The sequence below is a fragment of the Monodelphis domestica genome, chromosome 2, assembly GCF_027887165.1.
Source record: "Monodelphis domestica isolate mMonDom1 chromosome 2, mMonDom1.pri, whole genome shotgun sequence".
NCBI classification, from domain to species: Eukaryota; Metazoa; Chordata; class Mammalia; order Didelphimorphia; family Didelphidae; genus Monodelphis; species Monodelphis domestica.
In genome coordinates this window covers 152,423,698-152,442,676 of record NC_077228.1, presented here as the reverse complement: position 1 = coordinate 152,442,676, position 18,979 = coordinate 152,423,698, and the positions used below count along the sequence as shown (strand labels likewise).

General features: G+C 36.7%; 1 protein-coding gene across 4 annotated transcripts in view; it reads right to left on the bottom strand.

The window, feature by feature from the left end:
- Positions 1-18,682, bottom strand: part of ERO1B (endoplasmic reticulum oxidoreductase 1 beta) — a 49,200-nt gene extending 30,518 nt beyond the window's left edge. For all 4 annotated transcript variants that reach the window (XM_001368692.4, XM_007481579.3, XM_007481580.3 and 1 more), the window contains exons 1-3: positions 18,328-18,682; positions 12,586-12,705; positions 325-408 (exon numbers count right to left, since the gene is read on the bottom strand). In XM_001368692.4, the coding sequence (XP_001368729.1) occupies positions 325-408; positions 12,586-12,705; positions 18,328-18,423 (300 nt within the window). In that variant the 5' untranslated portion in view covers positions 18,424-18,682. The remainder of the gene's footprint in view (positions 1-324; positions 409-12,585; positions 12,706-18,327) is intronic.
- Between the last annotated feature and the right edge of the window lie 297 nt (positions 18,683-18,979).

Below are 18,979 nucleotides of genomic sequence, written 5' to 3'. Positions count from 1 at the left end.
TTTATAATCTATAGGTATAAAAAAAGGATGTAGGCAAATAAATACAAACTACAGTCAAAATTTTTAAAAAGGGCAGTTATCTTCTCTGTTTGAGGGCTACACACTAACACTCTTAATTTGAACCAACTAGTATAAATGTCTGCATCTTTTTTTTACAAGGGAGAAAGAAAGGAAGGGAACTAAATGAGACTATATAATTGGATCAGCCCAACTCCCATCACTTTTTAGCAGAAAAATTATGCAAAAGGTTCATGCTTTTTTGTTATAAAAGTAATGCTTTTCATATATGGAAGACAATACTTTATTTCCAACTTGGTTTTATACCTCTGGGCAGGGTTCCACATGACAGTCTTTTATAGAACACTGGCCATCTTCTGCCCAGAAAGGGCATGGTCTCATCAAATTAACCTTTAAAAAATAATAAAGAGACAAAGAAAATAGAAAATATTAGTTAAAGAACAAAAAGTACATCATCAAATTAAATTTGCAAGGCTTATTTAAAACAATTATTTTCCGGTCAACTAGATAACCTAGTCTTCTATATTAAGAGACCAGATCTAGGACAATTCTAAAGGACTTATAATGGGGAATGCTATCCACCCAAAATACTACCAAAAGAAGCAGCTTATCAAGTCTAAGAGTTGACCTTTCTGGATGTCAGAGATCTTTTAAAGATATCTTCTATCTTATGACCCTATTAACAACATTATTTTAATTTCTCTTTAATAAATCATCTAAATATATATACATAATAATTTGGAGTTTTTAGATCTACCTTTAAAATGAATATTAAAGAAGCTCCATATCTTATGTTTAAAAAACTAAAAAGGCATGAAATCTAATAACAACCTAATGTATAAGCCTGTTCAAGTAATTTTCAAAAGTACCAAATACAAAGTAATATTATATTTTGGATCTATGCCAAGAAATAACCTACAGGTGCCTTCAAGCTACTGTTTATCATATTTTTTATTATAATGTTCCTAAATTCTTTCTTGCCTTTAAATTTTTAAAAGGTTACCAGGGGCAGCCAAATGGCTCTGTGGACAGAGAATTTGACTTAGATATAGGTCTTAAATATGGTCTCAGACACTTCCTAGCTGTGTGACCCTGGGCAAGTCATATAACTCCAATTATATAGCATTTATTGCTCCTCTGCTTTGGAACAAATACTTAGTATCGATTTTAAGACAGAAGGCACATGATTTTTTTTTTAAAAGACTACCAAATAAATCACTGTTCATTTCTTTGAATTCTTTGCCCAAAGTTTCTGCTGTGCCACTACCCCAAAACTGTCACTAAATTTTCTATTTTTTTCTTCCCTCTTAAAAGTAAATGGCCAAACAATTAATCCCAATACTATACAAACTATATGACAAAATTAGCAAAGGAGTTCTACCAAATTCCTTTTATGGCACAAATATGGTACTGATTCCAAACCAGGCAGACCAAAAACAGAGAAAGAAACTACAGACCAATCTTCTTAATGAACAAAGATGCAAAAATCTTAAATAGAATACTAATAAAAAGACTCTAGCAAGTGATTATGAGGGTTATTCACTATGATCAGGTGAGATTTATACCAGGAATGCAAAGAGAGTTTAATATTAGGAAAACCATCTACATAACTGACCATATCAACAAGCAAACCAATAGAAATCACATGATTATCTCAATAGATGAAGAAAAAGCCTTTGACAAAAACATCACTCATTCCTATTGAAAACACTAGAAAGTATAGGAATAGAAAGGTCTTTCATAAAAATAATAAACAGTATATATTTAAAACAATCAGCAAGAATCATCTGCAATGGGGATAAATTAGAAGCCTTCCCAATAAGATCAAGAGAAAAAAAAGGATGCCCATTATCACCTCTATTATTAACATTGTACTAGAAACACTAGCAGTAGCAATCAGAGAAGAAAAAGGAATTGAAGGTGTTAAAATAGGCAATGAGAAGACTAAACTATCACTCTTTGCATCTGATATGATGATCTACTTAAAGAATGCCAGAGTATCAACTAAAAAGCTAGTGGAAATAATCAACAACTTTAGCAAAGTTGCAGGATACAAAATAAACCTACATAAATCATCAGCATTTCTATATATCTCCAACACATCTTAGCAGCAAGAGTTAGAAAAAGAAATTCCATTTAAAATCACCCTAGATAATGTAAAACATTTAGGTATCTATTTGTCAAGACAAACACAGGAATTATATGAACATAACAACAAAACACTTCCCACATAATTAAAACTAGATCTAAACAATTGGAAAAGCATTAATTGCTAACAAGATAACGAGGGTAGGACGAGCTAACATAATAAAAATGACAGTGACAATTTATTTATTCAGTGCCATACCTATCAAACTACCAAGAAACCTTTTTACTGAATTAGAAAAAAGTATAACAAAGTTCATCTGGAAGAAAAGATCAAGAACATCAAGGGAAATAATGAAAAAAAAATTGAAGAATGAGGGACTAGCAGTACCAGATCTTAAACTGTACCATAAAGCAGTGGTCACCAAAACAATATAGTTAAGAGACAGAAGGAAAGATCAGTGGAATAGACTTGGGGTAAATGACCTCAGCAAGACAGTTTATGATAAACCTAAAGATTCCAAACTTTTGGGACAAAAACCCACTATTTGACAAAAACTGCCGGGAAAATTGGAAAACAATATGGGAGAGATTAAGTTTAGATCAACATCTCACACCCTACACTAAGATAAACTCAGAATGGGTGAATGACTTAAATATAAAGAAGGAAACTATAAGTAAATTGGGTGAACATAGAATAGTTTACCTGTCAGATCTTTGGGAAAGGAAAGATTTTAAGACCAAGCAAGAGATAGAGAATATTATAAAATGTAAAATAAATTATTTTGATTACATTAAATTTAAAAGATTTGGTACAAACAAAACCAATGCAACCAAAATTAGAAAGGAAGCAACAAATTGGGAAAAAAATCTTTATAACAAAAACCTCTGACAAAGGTCTAATTACTCAAATTTATAAGAAATTAATTGTACAAAAAAATCAAGCCATTCCCCAATTGATAAATGGGCAAGGGACATGAATAGGCAGTTTTCAGATAAAGAAATCAAAACTATGAATAAACACATGAAAAGCATTCTAAACCACATCACACCTGGCAGATTGGCTAATATGACAGCAAAGGAAAGTAATAAATGTTGGAGGGGATATGGCAAAATTGGGACATTAATGCATTGCTGGTGGAGTTGTGAATTGATCCAACCATTCTGGAAGGCAATTTGGAACTATGCCCAAAGAGCTTTAAAGGACTGACTACCCTTTGGTCTAGCCATACCATTGCTGGGTTTATACCCCAAAGCGATAATAAGGAAAAAGACTTGTAGAAAAATATATATAGCTGCATTCTTTGTGGTGGCAAACAAATTGGAAAATGAGCGGATGCCCTTCAATTGGGGAATGGCCCAACAAATTGTGATATATCTGTTGGTGATGGAATACTATTGTGCTCAAAGGAATAATGAACTGGAAGAATTCCATGTGAACTGGAATGACCTCCAGAAAATGATGAAGAGAGAAAGGAGCAAAACCAGGAAAACATTATACACAGAGATGGAGATACACTGTGGCATAATTGAATGTAATGGACTTTACTAGCAGCAATGCAACAATCCAGGACAATTATGAGAGACCTATGAGAAAGAATACCATCTACATTCAGAGAAAGAACTGTGGGAGTAGAAACACAGAAGAAAAAAACTGCTTGATCACATGGGTCGACGGGGATATGTGATTGGGGATGTAGACTCTAAACGATCATTCTAGCGCAAATATTAACAATATGGAAATAGGTCTTAATCAATGACAAATGTAAAACCCAGTGGCGTTGCTCATTGGCTACAGGAGGGAAAAATAGAGGGGAGGGGAGGGGAGGGGAGGGGAGGGGAGGGGAGGGAAAGGACCAGAGACAGCTAGGTGATTCAGTGGATTGGGAGCCAGGTTTAAAAATGGGAGGTCCTGGATTAAAATATGGCCTCAGACATTTCCTAGCTGTGTGACCTTGGGCAAGTTACAACCCCCCATTGCCTAACCCTTACCACTTTTCTGTCTTGGAACCAATACATAGACTGATTCTAAGATGGAAGGTAAGAGTTTTTAAAAAGTAAATAAATGACCAACCTGGCCCGAAAGAGGAATTAGATGAGGAGTTTCAGAAGCCAGTTCTCATACTGAGGCAAAGACATAATATAGCAGTAAATTGGGGTTGGGGGGATTCAATTAGTGAGACATCTCTTTCCTTCATCATTCCTCCCCAAAAGCAAATCAACTAATAATTTCTTGTTAAGACTTAGTGATAATTTTATCCTTTAAAAAAGTAAACAAAGCAACAAGGGATCCTGTATCAGGTTCTCACTTCAAAGGGAAGAATTGGTTGCTGCAATAGAAATTATAAGAACCTTGAGGGAAAGTGCCCACTTTGTTCTAGAATTTGAGAGAAAAATCAGAGGAAATCTTTACAGTCACCCTAAATTTTGGGAAAACAGATTTTAAAGGGCTTAAAGGAAGAATAGGATCTCATGAAGTAAAATGCTTCAGTGGAAGTGAGCTCAGAAGGTATGTGAGATGCTCAAGAAGGAAATTCTATGGACCTACAGGGAAACAATTCTAAAGGAAAAAAAGATGATTTATTTGAAAAGACCAATGCGGTTGCACAGGAAATTGACCAAACAACTTGATTTTTAAAAGAATGTACAAAAGATGGGAGTCTAGACAACATAAGATGGCATACATAAATAAGGACATAGCAGACAGTCCTATAAAATTCCATAAAAAAATGTTGTGAGTTTGTAATGAGTTGAATATGACAACAAAAATTAATAACTACAAAAAAGGCTTTTAAAAACCATATTGATTTGTAACCAAGGAATAATGTTCTAAATTGACTAAATAAATTAATTCAAATTGAAAAAAAATAAAAATAAAAACCATATTGGGAGAAAAAATATTAAAAAAAAAAGGAAGAGCCTTTATTTGGTGTGAACTAGACTGTGATAAATGACAACAGAGAAAAGACAACTTTAAATTCTTGTTTCATTTCTACTTTCTCTGCAAAAGGTCCTTTATAATAAAAAATTATAGAACAAAGATGATTAATAGGGAGTTGAAGAATGAGAAAGCAAGAGAAGAGCATCTATCTGGCCTAGATGGATTGGAATCACCTGATTCAGATAAACTACATTCTCAGATCCTGAAAAGCCCAGCAGATGTGTTTGCCGAGTCACTGTCAGTGACATGTAAAGATCATGGAAAATGAAAGTGGTACCACTGTCCCAATATTCAAAAAAAGTTAGAGAATCAGCAAACTCTGAGCCAATGAACTTGATGTTGATTTCTAGGAAAATTCTAAAGCAAATCATCAAAGAGATGGTTGGTGACCACCCAAAAAGAAAAGTTATGATTACAAAGAGTCAGCATGGCTCCATCAAAAAGAAATCTTGCCAACTGGGGTTAGACTAAAATGAGCTTATAGTTCTAAGCTATGAGGAGGGCAGTGAACAGAAGACAAAACAGAGAAGAATGCTAGCACCAGAAAAAGGAACAAAAATAGTTCTCTAGTATATGGAAGGACAAATAGATATATATACCTTAAATGACATTTAATTCAATTTAGTAAGCATTTTTCTTAAACCCTTACCTTCTATCTTAGAATTATTGTGTATTGGTTCCATGGCAGAAAAGTGGTAAGGGCCAGGTAATGGGGGTTAAGTGACTTTCCCAGGGTCACACAGCTAGGAAGCATCTGAGGTCATATTTGAACCTAGGACCTCCTGTCTCCAGGCCTGGCTGTCAATCCACTGAGCCACCCAGCTGCCCCCAATTTATTAAGCATTTTTGCATTTACTACATGCCAGGCACTATGTTAGAAACTGGGGAAACCAAAACAAAAATAAAAATAGACCCTGCCAGGCATAAACATATAATAGTTTTGCTATGTTTAAATATAAAAGATAGGGAAGACTGAGAATAAAAGAGTGCAAATAACTACCTATGTTTCCGTAGCACCCAAGAACATCAATATGGTACAATAAAGCCATACTCATCAGTGAAATTCAGCAAGGGGGGTTGGAGAGGAAGTATAAAGAGGAATAGAACTAATTGTATATAATAATATGAAGATAAGCCTAAGTCCTATATTATGTTCCCTTTAGAGCTATATACAACTCAGAAACCTCCTCTCTTTATGACATTAATACTTTAAGAAGAGAGTTGCCAGGTTGCCAGTCAAGATGGCTACCTAAACAAGAGGCAGGCCGCCCAGCTCCCACACATGTACTTGAGCAAATGCTTAAAGTTTGTATCAGATCAAACAGACATCAGCAATCCCAGTGAAAATCTGTAACAAGTGAAAACTTTCATTGTAGAGCTTCACAAAGGTCAATGAGGCCAAAAAGGCCTAAGGTCAACAGGAAAAGGAGGGCTCTCTTAAGCTACATACCTACAAGAATGACCGGAGAATGGACACTGAAGTCTGCAAGGTTCTGTATCTGGAGGCGTCAAGAACAAAGAGCTCCCCTGAGAGCTTCAAGAAGGGGCCTTAAGTTCCAGAGCAGGAAATAAAAGGGAGTGGGGGAAAGAAGAGGGAGGGGAAGTTAGAAGCAAGTGAACCAACACAGTGCTCAGATCAGTATAGCATAGGCTCTGGGGATCCAAACCTAAAAGAGGTCTAATCCCTGGAAGGATGTCAGTGCCTTTGAATCTAGGGGACTCAGAACAAGAACAAATAGGGTCAGAAACAGCTAGGTTTCTTGGTAGATAGAAAACCAGGACTAGAGATGGAAGATTCTGGGTTAAGATTTAGCCTCAGAAAATTCCTAGCTATGTGACCCTGGCCAAGTCACTTAACCTCAATTGCCTAGCCCCTATTGCTCTTCTGCTTTGGAACCAATACACAGTATTAATTCTAAGACAGAAGGTAAGGATTAAAAAAAAAAAAAAGACTATTAGGGCTACTCATCTTACCCAAAGTATAGCAAGGGGCAGAGCATGGCCCAGGCATAAAGCTCCAATTTATGGACTAAAATTGGAGAGATGAATAAATCAAACACCAAACAAATATCTAAAATTACTGCAAATCTAACTCCATAACAACCACAGACTCAAAAGAAAAAAAATGCACTTTCCATAAGGACCATATGAATACCTAGAAGAAATGAAGCAAGAGATAAGAATTAAAAGGAAGAATAAGTAGCTTGAAAGAGAAAGTAATAAACCTGACCCAAGAAATAGAATTTCTGAAAACTAGAACATAATGAACAAAAAACAATGCCTCCATGAAACAGCAAGAAATGAAACAAAATCAAAAGATTATTTTTAAAAATTAACAAAGGAAAAGAGAGGCTAACAATAGTGATGCAAAAAATTTAAAGGACCATTTAAAATTTAAGTGAACAGAGAACATTATTTTCTTTAGTTATTTAAGATTCTATGTGATCCCATTTGGGGTTTTCTTGGCAAAGATACTGGAGTGGTTTGCCATTTCCTTTCCCAGCTCATTTTCCTGATTAGGAAATAGAGGCAAACAGGGTCACAGATTTGCTCAGCATCACATGGCTTTAAATGTCTGAGCTGGATATGAATTCAGGTTTTCTAGACTCCAGGTCCAGTGCTCTCCATCCACTGCACGCAGAAAAGCACATAAGGAAATTTAAAACGGAGAATAGGCAAACAGGACAGTTTTGTCATGTGCAAAATTATTCCTTCTTTTTTAAAAAGCAAGTGGTTTGAAAAAGAGATTCATGGTTTCATACAAAATAACATTTTTTTCTGTGTTCTGCTACATGTTTTTTTTGCTTAATTTGCTTAATTAAATTCAGAATAAAAATACAATAAAAAACAAGGACTGCCAAGTGTACATAAAAAACAAAATTCAACATCTTATTGACAGGCAGCAATTGACTAGAAAAGTAGTAGTCAATTCAGAATCAATTGTGAATGTGTAATCATAGCACTAATTCAAGTAAATATCAAAGTAAAAGTAAAAAACATTAGAAGAAAAACTAAAAGATGAGAGAATATTTCATGTGACTACAACAGTTTCAATCCAATCTATCTAAATAAATTGCTTTCTCCTCTGAAAACAGGAACTGAAGAAAAGTAAAAACATTGACTATTCTAAGTTCCTAGTTAATTAAAAATAAATAATTCAACATGGGGGGGGGGGGGGGGCGCAGCTGGGTGGTTTAGCAGATTGAGAGTCAGGCCTAGAGACAGGAAGTCCTAGGTTCAAATCTAGCCTCAGACACTTCCCAGCTGTGTGAGCCTGAGCAAGTCACTTAACCCCCATTGCCTAGCCCTTACCACTCTTTTGCCTTGGAACCAATACACAGTATTGATTCTAAGACAGACGATAAGAATTTTTATAAAACAAAACAAAACAAAAAAAAACTGAACAATTCAACACACAAAGAAGGCCAAAGAAACCCAGAAACTAACACCTTTTATCTCTTTGTGCAAAGAGACAACTAAAGACATCATTAATCACAGCGTAAGTTCTTTTACAAAACATTTCAAAAGGAAACAAAAAAGCTTATAAACAGTATTGGCTTCCAGAATGTTACTTGAGGTACTTGAGGTTAAAAGAGGTTACTTGAGGTACTTGAGGTTAAAAGAATCTAATGATGTAGCAAAATAGAGCTAAATCAGATCATCCCTAAACCATTAGTAAATGAAAAAAGAAGACAGACAACAAATGATCAATACAATAGGTCAGCCAGTGTCTTTTCGGAGAACTATAATCTATGGGGCTATGCCACTCCTGATACTATCACATTAGTGCATACATTATATAATAAAGGGGTGTTGTAATTTAAGAATATGAAGTCAGGAAAGGTATCTAATACTAACATATATAGGTAAAAATACATTCAATACATAACAGTTTGAGAGGCACTATTTTCAGACTATCTCAAAAAGGGGAAAATTTCAAAAATAAAGTTGATGTTTTTATTTCTCCTTCCCACTCCTCTCAAAATGATTGGGAAAACATCAGTAACTACATTTATCTCCTTTCTCATCTTAAACACATGATAATAGTCTATAAGGATATTAAGGATATTCTTGACAAAAACATAAGAAATATATAGCCAAATTCTATTTTCTTCAGAAGGCCACATCTTTGTGATCACACAACTAAGTGGTATAGAAAATTCAAATCAAATCAAAAGCTTTTAATAAGTGCCTATTATATGCCAGGAACCATGTTAAACACTGGGGAAACAGACAGAAAACAATCTGTACCTGTACTTAAGATGCTTACATTCTCTTGAGAAGAAACAACAAATACATAAAAAATGAAACAAAACACTCTGGACATCTCCAATGTTTTAGTATAGTTTTAAATCTTAATAGCTTAGATCCTATATACCAAATAATTTCTCAAGAGAAGGGCAAAGTTCTAATATGAAGATAATTTATTAATAATAGAATGAGGATTCCATAAGGCATAAACATAAGAAGAGGGTAGAGTGGAACAAAGATAAATGAAGTTATTATGAATAGGCAGGAGAAGTCAGGATGGGGAACTTCAGTTTAAGCAGCCAGGACTCCTGATCAGAAATTCTGATTTGGGGGTGCTGTCATGCTCATCCCATCAACAATGACAATATTGATTTATCAATCAATGAACATTTATTAAGTGCCTACTATGTGCCAGGCATTGTGCTAAGGAGGGATACAAAAAGAGGCAGAAGACAATCAGTCTCTATGCTCAAAGAGTTCATAATCTAAAGAGGCAGACAAAAAGCAAAGCAAATATGTATATACAAACTATATATAGGATAAATAGGAAATAATTAACAAAGTGAAGGTGAATTAAGAGAGGTTGAGAAAGGTTTCCTGTAGAAGATGGGATTTTAATTAAGTTTAGAAGCAATCTAGGAGAACTAGAAGGTAGAGATGAAAGAGAGAGTTCCAGTCATGGGGAACAATCAGGGAAAAATGCCTGGAGCTGAAAGAGGAGATGTTTTATTTATTTCTTGGTTTGTTTGTTTGTTTATTTTTTAGGCAATGGGGTTAAGTGACTTGCCCAGGGTCACACAGCTAGGAAGTGTCTGAGGCCATATTTGAACCCAGGGCCTCCCATCTCTGGGCCTGACTCTTAATCCACTGAGCCACCTAGCTGCCCCGTCCCGTTTATTTAAAAAACAAATAAACAAAAAAACAACCAGGGAGCCAGTGCCACTGGACTGAACAATATATGGAAGGGAATAAGTTTTAAGAAGATTAGAAAGATAGAGGGGCTAAGTTATGATGGGCTTTGAACACAAAATAGGTGATTTTGTATTTGATCCTGGAAAGAGACCTACTAGAGTGTATTGGGTTACTATGATATGGTTGGACCTGCACCTTAGTGGCTGAAAAGAGAATAGAGTGGGAAAAGACAAGTGGTAGGCAAACTACTGCCATATCAGGCTAATGCAGTAATCCAAATATGAGGTGATCAGGACCTGTACCAGGGTAGTAGCAGTATCAGGAGGGAAGATGTAACTGTCAACTCCTATGAAAAAGAGAATAAAAGACTAAATAAAAGATGATCCTGCTATTTCTACTTTGCTTACTAATTTTTGCAAAGCACTTGTCTGGATAAGGCAAATGGAATATTGAAAGTTCTACCCAAAAGAGATGTTTCAGAGCATTAAAATTTACAAAAATCCTATAAAAGATGTGGCTATGATCATTTTGTTCAATGATTAATGACATCAAGTGAGGTATAAAACAAGCAGACATGCTTACTTACCTAATTTCTTTTACTAGAGCTATAAAAACTTCACAAATATTCTACTAATTATAGCAAGCCTAGAAAAATTACAAAGCTTTCTCAGTTCCACAATAATGTAATTAAGATTGGCCTAGTCATTCACACTGAAAAAACAAAGGGGATGAAGTGCTGCTGGATAGGCAACCCAATCAATCAATATGTATCTTTAAAAGGTCTGTTCACCAGTGAAATTGCTTGTCAGCTCTGGGAGGTGGAAGGAAAGAAAATAAATCATGTAAACAGGAAAACTATTTAAAAACAAAAAAATATATTTTTTTATCTTTGCAGATTAAAAAAAAGAAAAGGCCCTGTTCAATGATAATGAAGTGAGTTTTAGGAAATAAGTATTTTCGATGATTCCAAATTGCTCAATGACACCAAAGGACACCTCGTCATTAATATTTTTAAGTGATATAATACGGAAGTACAAACCATTCGATTTTAGAAGAATCAAAATTACAATTCATTCAAAGGGCAATGGAAAGAAAATTAGTTGGCATAAGTAGATTATAGCAAATAACTTCTCAGGGTGTAGCATAAAAGATATTCTTGAGAAAATGTATTGGGGCAGGGAGATGGCACAGTGATAGAGTGCCAGTCTTGGAGTCTGGAGGACTTTGGTTCAAATCTGACCTCAGAAAATTCCTAGTGGCATGACCCAGGGCAAGTCACTTAAACCTGTTTGCCTTGCCCTTGCCATTCTATCTTAGAGTTGTTACTAAGACAGAAAGGAAATGTTTAAAAAAGAAAGAAAATATATGATGAGAGATGTAGGTGAGCCAGCCACAGAGAAAAGACAAACAATAGTTAGAGAAACCAAATGCAATATTGGTTTGGGCTCCATGGCAATATCCTGGAGCAAGGAAGGCCTTGGCTAGCATGAAGTCAACATAAGGAAACACATTCATCTTGTAAATGTCCCTTTTTCTGACCCACTCTAGTGAATTCCCAGCTTTTGGAACAGCTGCCATGAGCCTCACCTTCTAACTTCCATCTTGCCTCCCCACCTAGACCTGACTCCAATTGTTCCTCTGAAATACTTCCTACCAAGAAGGCACTACTCAATGTTTGATTGCCTTCAAATGTCCTGTTAATTGGCCCTTAGGAGTCAGATATTAAATTGTAGCCCAAAGATAGTAAAAAAAAAATCAGAAGAATAATGTAGGATAAAAGGAACTGAGAGGTATCCATGTGATCTTTCTAAAGAGATCATAAATTCAAAGTGTCAAAATGTCTAACATATTTCAGTAATATTCATAATGCTTATCCCAAGTCATCAAAGAAAATCTAAACTACATTTTGTACATTGTCTTAGAAAGTATGAAAGTATTTGTAAATATATTTCTTGAATAATCCCATTAAAATTTTAATAGGTAAAGTCTGGGTCTAAAAGATTAAATTTTTTTCTAGGCAGAAAAATGTATCCATTTTTTACTGCTAACAGGAAGAAAAATGTCTTAAGATTTTTTATATTACCTCTGTGACAGGGTTGTTCCTCTCCACTGTCTTCAACTTACTGAGAGGACAATTAAGAAATAAAGGAATTTCATAATAAGCAGGATTGGAATCTGAATTTTGGACTCTCAGGCAACTGCTTTTATAAGATTATACAAAGTTTTTTCAGGTACAGAAAGAAAATGGCCCAAGGTTTAAAATAAACACTGACTGTCATTCCTGTTCAGAATATACTCAAATGCTGAAAGATTTAAATTTCTAAGGATAGACTGGCTCTTTAGATGGTCCATTTGTGAGTTTTTCTTTTCAATCTTACCTTATAATAACGAAAGTAGTCCCGTTCTAGCAATTTCTGTATTTTAGGAAAGATCTTGTAGGTGTTGAAGCTATCAATACTTTCTATGTCACACAAGCAATCATCTAGGACTCCAGTGAGCTAAAAAAGTAAAATAAATATTCAACAAAGTAAACAAATGTGACGTATAGTTTCATATTAAAAATATAATTTATTAATTGGTTATTTGAAGTTCAAGGTTAGCATAGGTACAAAATTTAAAACAACTTTCTGATCATCTTGAACATTTCACTTTTTTTTTTAAACCCTTACCTTCCATCTTAGAATCAAAACTAATTATAGGTTCCAAAGCAGAGGAGTGGTAAGGGCTGGGCAATTGGGGGTCAAGTGACTTACCCAAGGTCATACAGTATGTGTCTAAGGGCAAATTTGAATCCAGGACTTCCTGTCTCTAGACCTGGCTCTCAATCCCACAAGCCACCTAGCTGCCCTTACATTTGGTATTAAGAAGACTGAGGATCTGGGAAATCTTAGGACCTATTGGACAGCCATTGGGTGCCTCTTGAGAGAAACTCAGTGAGAGTAATCACAGAATGATAAAACAATTGAATTAAGTCACCCAACTCTCCTTTTCTTGAGTATTTCTGCCAAGGATGAGAAAGGAAAGCATAATTCCTAAAAACAGTCCCATAATCCATAAGTACTTGATAGTGGGCTGTTGCTAAGGTATTATAGATATTGACATGGGAGGACAAATTTTATTTTAAAATAAACTGCAGGTCAACTTTAAACCTATGCAACAGGTAGTTAGTTACCTTAAACTGAATGTTAAATGTTAAAATAATTATAGTCCCTTTGCTAATGAAAATATTTACTATTTATTTTACTAAACACTAATTTACTGAAGTCCTCATAATTGTTTTCATAAATATCTGCCAATATTTCCACACTATATTATTCTTTGATAATGCTGAAGCTTCAAACCTACTATGAAGACCTAGAGTTTTAACCTTTTGTTCTGCCAAAGTAAATACTACATACACATTAATAATAGTATATATATATTATAATGTCTTTCCTATGTGTTTTTTGTTTTAATGTCACTTAGTATTAACAGTATGTTCTTAATGGTACTTCTTTTTCTTTTTTTTAAACCCTTACCTTCCATCTTGGAGTCAATACTGTGTATTGGCTCCAAGGCAGAAGAGTGGTAAGGGCTAGGCAATGGGGGTCAAGTGACTTGCCCAGGGTCACACAGCTGGGAAGTGTCTGAGGCCAGATTTGAACCTAAGACCTCCCATTTCTAGGCCTGGCTCTCAATTCACTGAGCCACCCAGCTGCCCCCCTTAATGATACTTCTAAAGAAACTGGTAAAGAAAATACAAACTGCCAATGACAAAATATATTCCAGCTCTAAAATTCTAATTTTATCAATGACAAAGTACATAGCATTTATTTACTCATTCAATGTGAGTTATTATATAATATGCACTAGGCAGCTGAGAAAATACAAAGCTAATTTTAAGATATTATTCTTCCAAAGCCTTATAATCTAATTGAGAAATAAAATATATGCACAAATTACTAATACAAAAATGGAAATAACAGTACATAAGAAGGTTAAGAAAGTCTCTATGAAGGGTGGCATCTGAAGTGAACCTCAAAGGACTTATAGAATTTTACCAGGTTGAGATGAATGGCATAACATGGTAGCAACAAAGTTGGTCAGAGAGGAAGGAAGCCTCTAGGCTCAAGTCCAGTCTCTAACACATACTAACTCTGGTCAAGTTCCTTTTAACCTCACCAAGTCCGTAGACAATTCTCTAAGACTATAAAGTTGCAGAAAGTTTGCAAATCTGCCTTGGCAAAGAATTTCCTTACTTTACTTAAAAAAGGTATTATGTACCAGTGAAATCATAAGTCAAACAACTCTTTCCCTCCAAAAAAGATGGGGGAGAGATTTGCTACCATCCATGCCTATCCTGGTTGAAGTCTACTGCTACCAAAGCCCATCTCCAATAAGGTCTTTGCTGCTGCCTTTTACCACAGAAACCCATTTTCCAGTAGCAGATCCTGGAAACCCCACAAGTCTATTCTCTACAGTTAGTTAAGAAGTAAAAATCAGGGGCCAGCTAGGTAGCTCAGTGGATTGAGAGTCAGGTCTAGAGACAGGAGATCCTGAGTTCAAATTTGGCCTCAGATACTTCCTAGTCATGTGACCCTGGGCAAGTCACTTAAACCCCCATTGCCTAGCCTTTACCACTCTTCTGCCTTAGAACCAATACACAGTATTGATTCTAAGATGGAAGGTGAACGGGTTTTAGAAAAGAAAAATTAAATCTCTTTTGCTATTCTGAAGCTATTTCAAGTCCAATGATACCAGCTTCCCAATTGCCAGTTTTCACACACCCATCTCCCAACTTCAATATTCAAAGTTCAGGTACAAGGCTATTATCAATATTATTTTAGTTACATCATTGATTAAAGAGTTATATTTTGCTCTGAGAATCTAACCATCACATGCTATTTCTTCTATAGGAAAAAAATAAGTCTTAGTTATTGATAATGAATATTTTTACAAGCTTTTGGAAAACAATCTTTTCTAAATCTAGGACTATGTGAAGTATAATAAAGAGTTCTAAGTGAAAACATACTTGGACCCCAAAATCCAATACAAGCTATTGTACCTGCCAAAGTTTCAATCCAGAAAATGCCTATTTCACAAAGCAAAGTTCTATGTCATATATATCAAACTTATTTTCCTTCACAACCTATGTAAAGGTTAACAAGCTGTTCCTGAAAATGTTCTGAATGTATTCAAATATGCAGCTGGCAGGTGAAAAATTGCATTTTTGTCAGAATCATTTAAACTGGTGAATTTTTCCTTGTATTTTAACTAAACTTTGTTAATTTAGCAGCTATGTGGCATGGCAGATGGGCCTGAAATCAGAAAAAGCTGAGTTCAAATCCAACCTTAAACACTCTAGCTGCATAACTGAGCAAGACATTTACCCTATTTACTTCAGTTTCCTCAACTGTAAAAATTAGGATAACAACAGCACCTACCTCAGAGGATTGTTATGAGGATAAAATGAGATATTTGCAAAGTTCTCTGAACTTACTAAGCTCCATATAAATGCTATCTTCATTATTATTATTTTTCCTAAAGAAACTTAATGAGATTCTAATACTTCTAGAGTACTAAAGTTAAAGCTAAAACACTAATCAATGCTGTTAAAATGCCGCTCTGGGGAACAGTCACCCTTTCTCCTCAACAGGAGTACCCTGCCTGCCCCACCTCTCTCCCAGGTCAATGTGAAAAGATTAATGTTGTTCTAACTGCTCAAGATTTTTTTAAAGTACTATATCATAATTACTTTTAAGTAAGTGATTCTATAAGATGAAGAAGGAAAAGAGCTCTTTAGGGGAAGGTTTTTTATTCTTAAATTAAACAATTGTAAAGTTTATTGCTTTTTGAGTCTTTTGAGCAAAATGGAACGCTCAAGTGTGTGTAAAGGCATAAATACACATAAAAAAACAAAAACTCAGTTACAATTTTGTCAATGCAAGATCTCAAAGATACTCAATGTTTCTATTAGAGATCTACAGGTATACTTAGAATTCTACAGGTATATCTATTACATCCCAATCTGACAGAATGGAACATTCAAATTTCTTCTTTACAGAAAGATTAACATGGTGTGAAACTGCTGTATTCAGAAGTTTTAGTATAGGATGCTGTGTTCTGCTTCAAAGCACTTTTGCACTTAATTTATAATCAAATGAGACAAAATAGAAAAGAGCATATTGAGTTTTATTACACAGTGAGAAATACATTTTGCATTTTATTGTAAAAGGAAGCATTCAAAATTAGGTATTAGATTCCATGAAATAGCTCATTGCAAATAGGAACATTAAAAAAAATAAAATTTCCTTCCTGCACTTAAACTGTTTCTCTACTAAGGTCAATGAAGTGAAATGAAGAAGCTGAACTAATTAATTTTCAAATTTAATATTTATGTATGTTTCCTTGCTGGATAAAGGAACAGTTTAAATTTTTTTAAAAACACAATTTTTAATTTACTCTAATAGACTAATTTTCAAATATTTCAATTTCTACATAACTCTTTAACTATTGACCTAATAGTTCAGCTAGAACACACATTCTGAAATGTACAAATTTCATATTTTTATAATAATCAAGGCTAAATGAAGACAAACTAAAGCTTCTATGGTGGTGCTTGTATTGGAAAGCCAAAACGTGTGACATAAGTCACTATTAAAATATTTTTTCAAAAAGAACATAAACAGAAAACGAATCTCTAAATATATTATGTTCCCATTGGGGGAAAAATCTTATTAACAAATAACTACAAATTAGGAAATAAATTTGGCAAACATAATTTATTATTAAATGCATTACATTCTTCATCCTAAATTTAACTTCAGAATGAAGAAAATGTGATGTTAACAGTTAAAAAAAGTCTAATATTACCTAATTAATAAACTTGTTAGAACTAAGAAGCCAAGCAAAAGCTTTGCACCATTTTCATACGTGTTTTTTAAAAAACAACAAAAAAAGCTGTAGTTAGGAATGAGAACAAATTGAGCAATAAAAGCACCATTACATTATATAAATAAATGCTAACTATTATTTTATGTACAACCTGGCAATCAAAAGCAGACCATACTGATGAAAATTAGCCTCTGAATAATGTCAAAGCATATGTTTACACTCACAACCTCAGAACTGTGCTCCATTTTCAGGTGGCAATATACTTTAATTGCCTCTACCACATCTCCCTTCATTATAGGACCACCTGGGACACCTTGTTTTTTTGTGTGTGTTTTTTTTTCCTCTTAGCAGCTTCACTTTTGGAGCAGGTGCAAAAACAACAACAACAACAAAACAAACAAAAAACACCCAAGAAATCAGTAGGCAGCCCGTTGGATACCCAACCAAATGACAAAAAGAAGTAGATAATCTCTTTGGAGCTATGGGTCACCAGGTTCAAGGACGCTTAAAACAGGACCTCCACAGTAAAAATCGGGAATTTCCACAAGTAGAACCCTTTCCTCCTCCTGCTGGGAAATTCTTAAGTCCCCACACAGTTGGGAGTTCCTAAGAAGCCTCACCCCAACTTGGGCAGGCCTCCTCAAGTCTCCTGTCTCCCGATACTAAGTCCACCATGGGAACAGAATCTGCCCAAGTCTAAGTGCTTCTACTCACTGCATAGACACCACCACTTCGGGTGCCGGTGCTGAGCTGGGGGGGGGGGGGGGGGGGGGCGCGCAACTCAAGGAAGTAACCCACCATCAGGGTACAGGAAAAGGGAAAAGGGGGTTCAAGTCCATAGAGGCTTTGACCCTCTGGGGGCACAAGTTGGAGAGGGAGAAGCCCTCCACTTTCCTATATGCCGCCAGCCATGTTCTCCTAAGGGGGCTGCCACCAGCTCCTTAAGGAACAGCGGGATGGAGAGATGAATGGTGGGGAGGGGGGAAATGAAAGAGGTGTGATGGGGAGGAAAAGGGACAGTCTCCATCTCCCTCTCTCCCACGATACTAGGAGCTCATCCTCTTCCTCTGGCGCACAGGCTCTTCCTCCCCCCACCTTCACCCTCCCCCCTCCCACCCCGGAATGTCGCACACAGTAGGCGCTCAGTGGATTCTTCAGCTCCTGCTCCGAGACCTAGGGCACAGTCGCCTCCTCTCCAACAGGAGTTCCCGAGCCCGCCCCCCCCCTCAGCCCCCATCCCTGAGTACCTGGGCCTCGGCGGCGGTGGTCAGGCAGCTCAGGGTCACCCACAGCTGCACAGCGGCCGCTGCCCCGGCCCGGCTGCGGCGGCCAGCGCGGCTCATGCTGCCCTCGCCTCCTTCCTTCTTCCTCCGCCGCGGCCGGGGCCGGGGGGAGGGGGCCGCGCCTCAGCCCGCCCGAACCACCAGGCGCCGAACGACGACGAACGACGACTACGAGCCCTATAAACTAGGCGGAAGAGCCCCTTGCTCAGCGGTCAACGTCCCCAAGGCACCTGTCAGGTTGCTGGAGGCGACTCTCACTAGCCGCCCAGTGGCGGCGGAGCCGAGCCCCACTCACCTCCCTTCCCCTCCCCTCCCACAACTGGAGCCCCGCCCCCCCTCCCTCCTGTGCTTGTCCGGCCGCTCCCCGCCCGCGATCTCTGGGCATTGTGGGGCTTGTAGTTTCTACCAGCCCCCAAGGGATGCTTAGGCCCAGAGCCGGAAGGATTCTCCTAGGGAGGCCAGGAACTACAGAAGGGGTGGGAATTCTATGGTCGGCGGGGGCGCGAGGCCGGGCTACGGCCTATCAGGGAGGACCACGCGAGCCTCCAAAACAAGAGGAGGTGGCCACAGGAGTGATGGGAGGCTTACAGGGTTTTGCGTGAGAGGCCAGAAGATT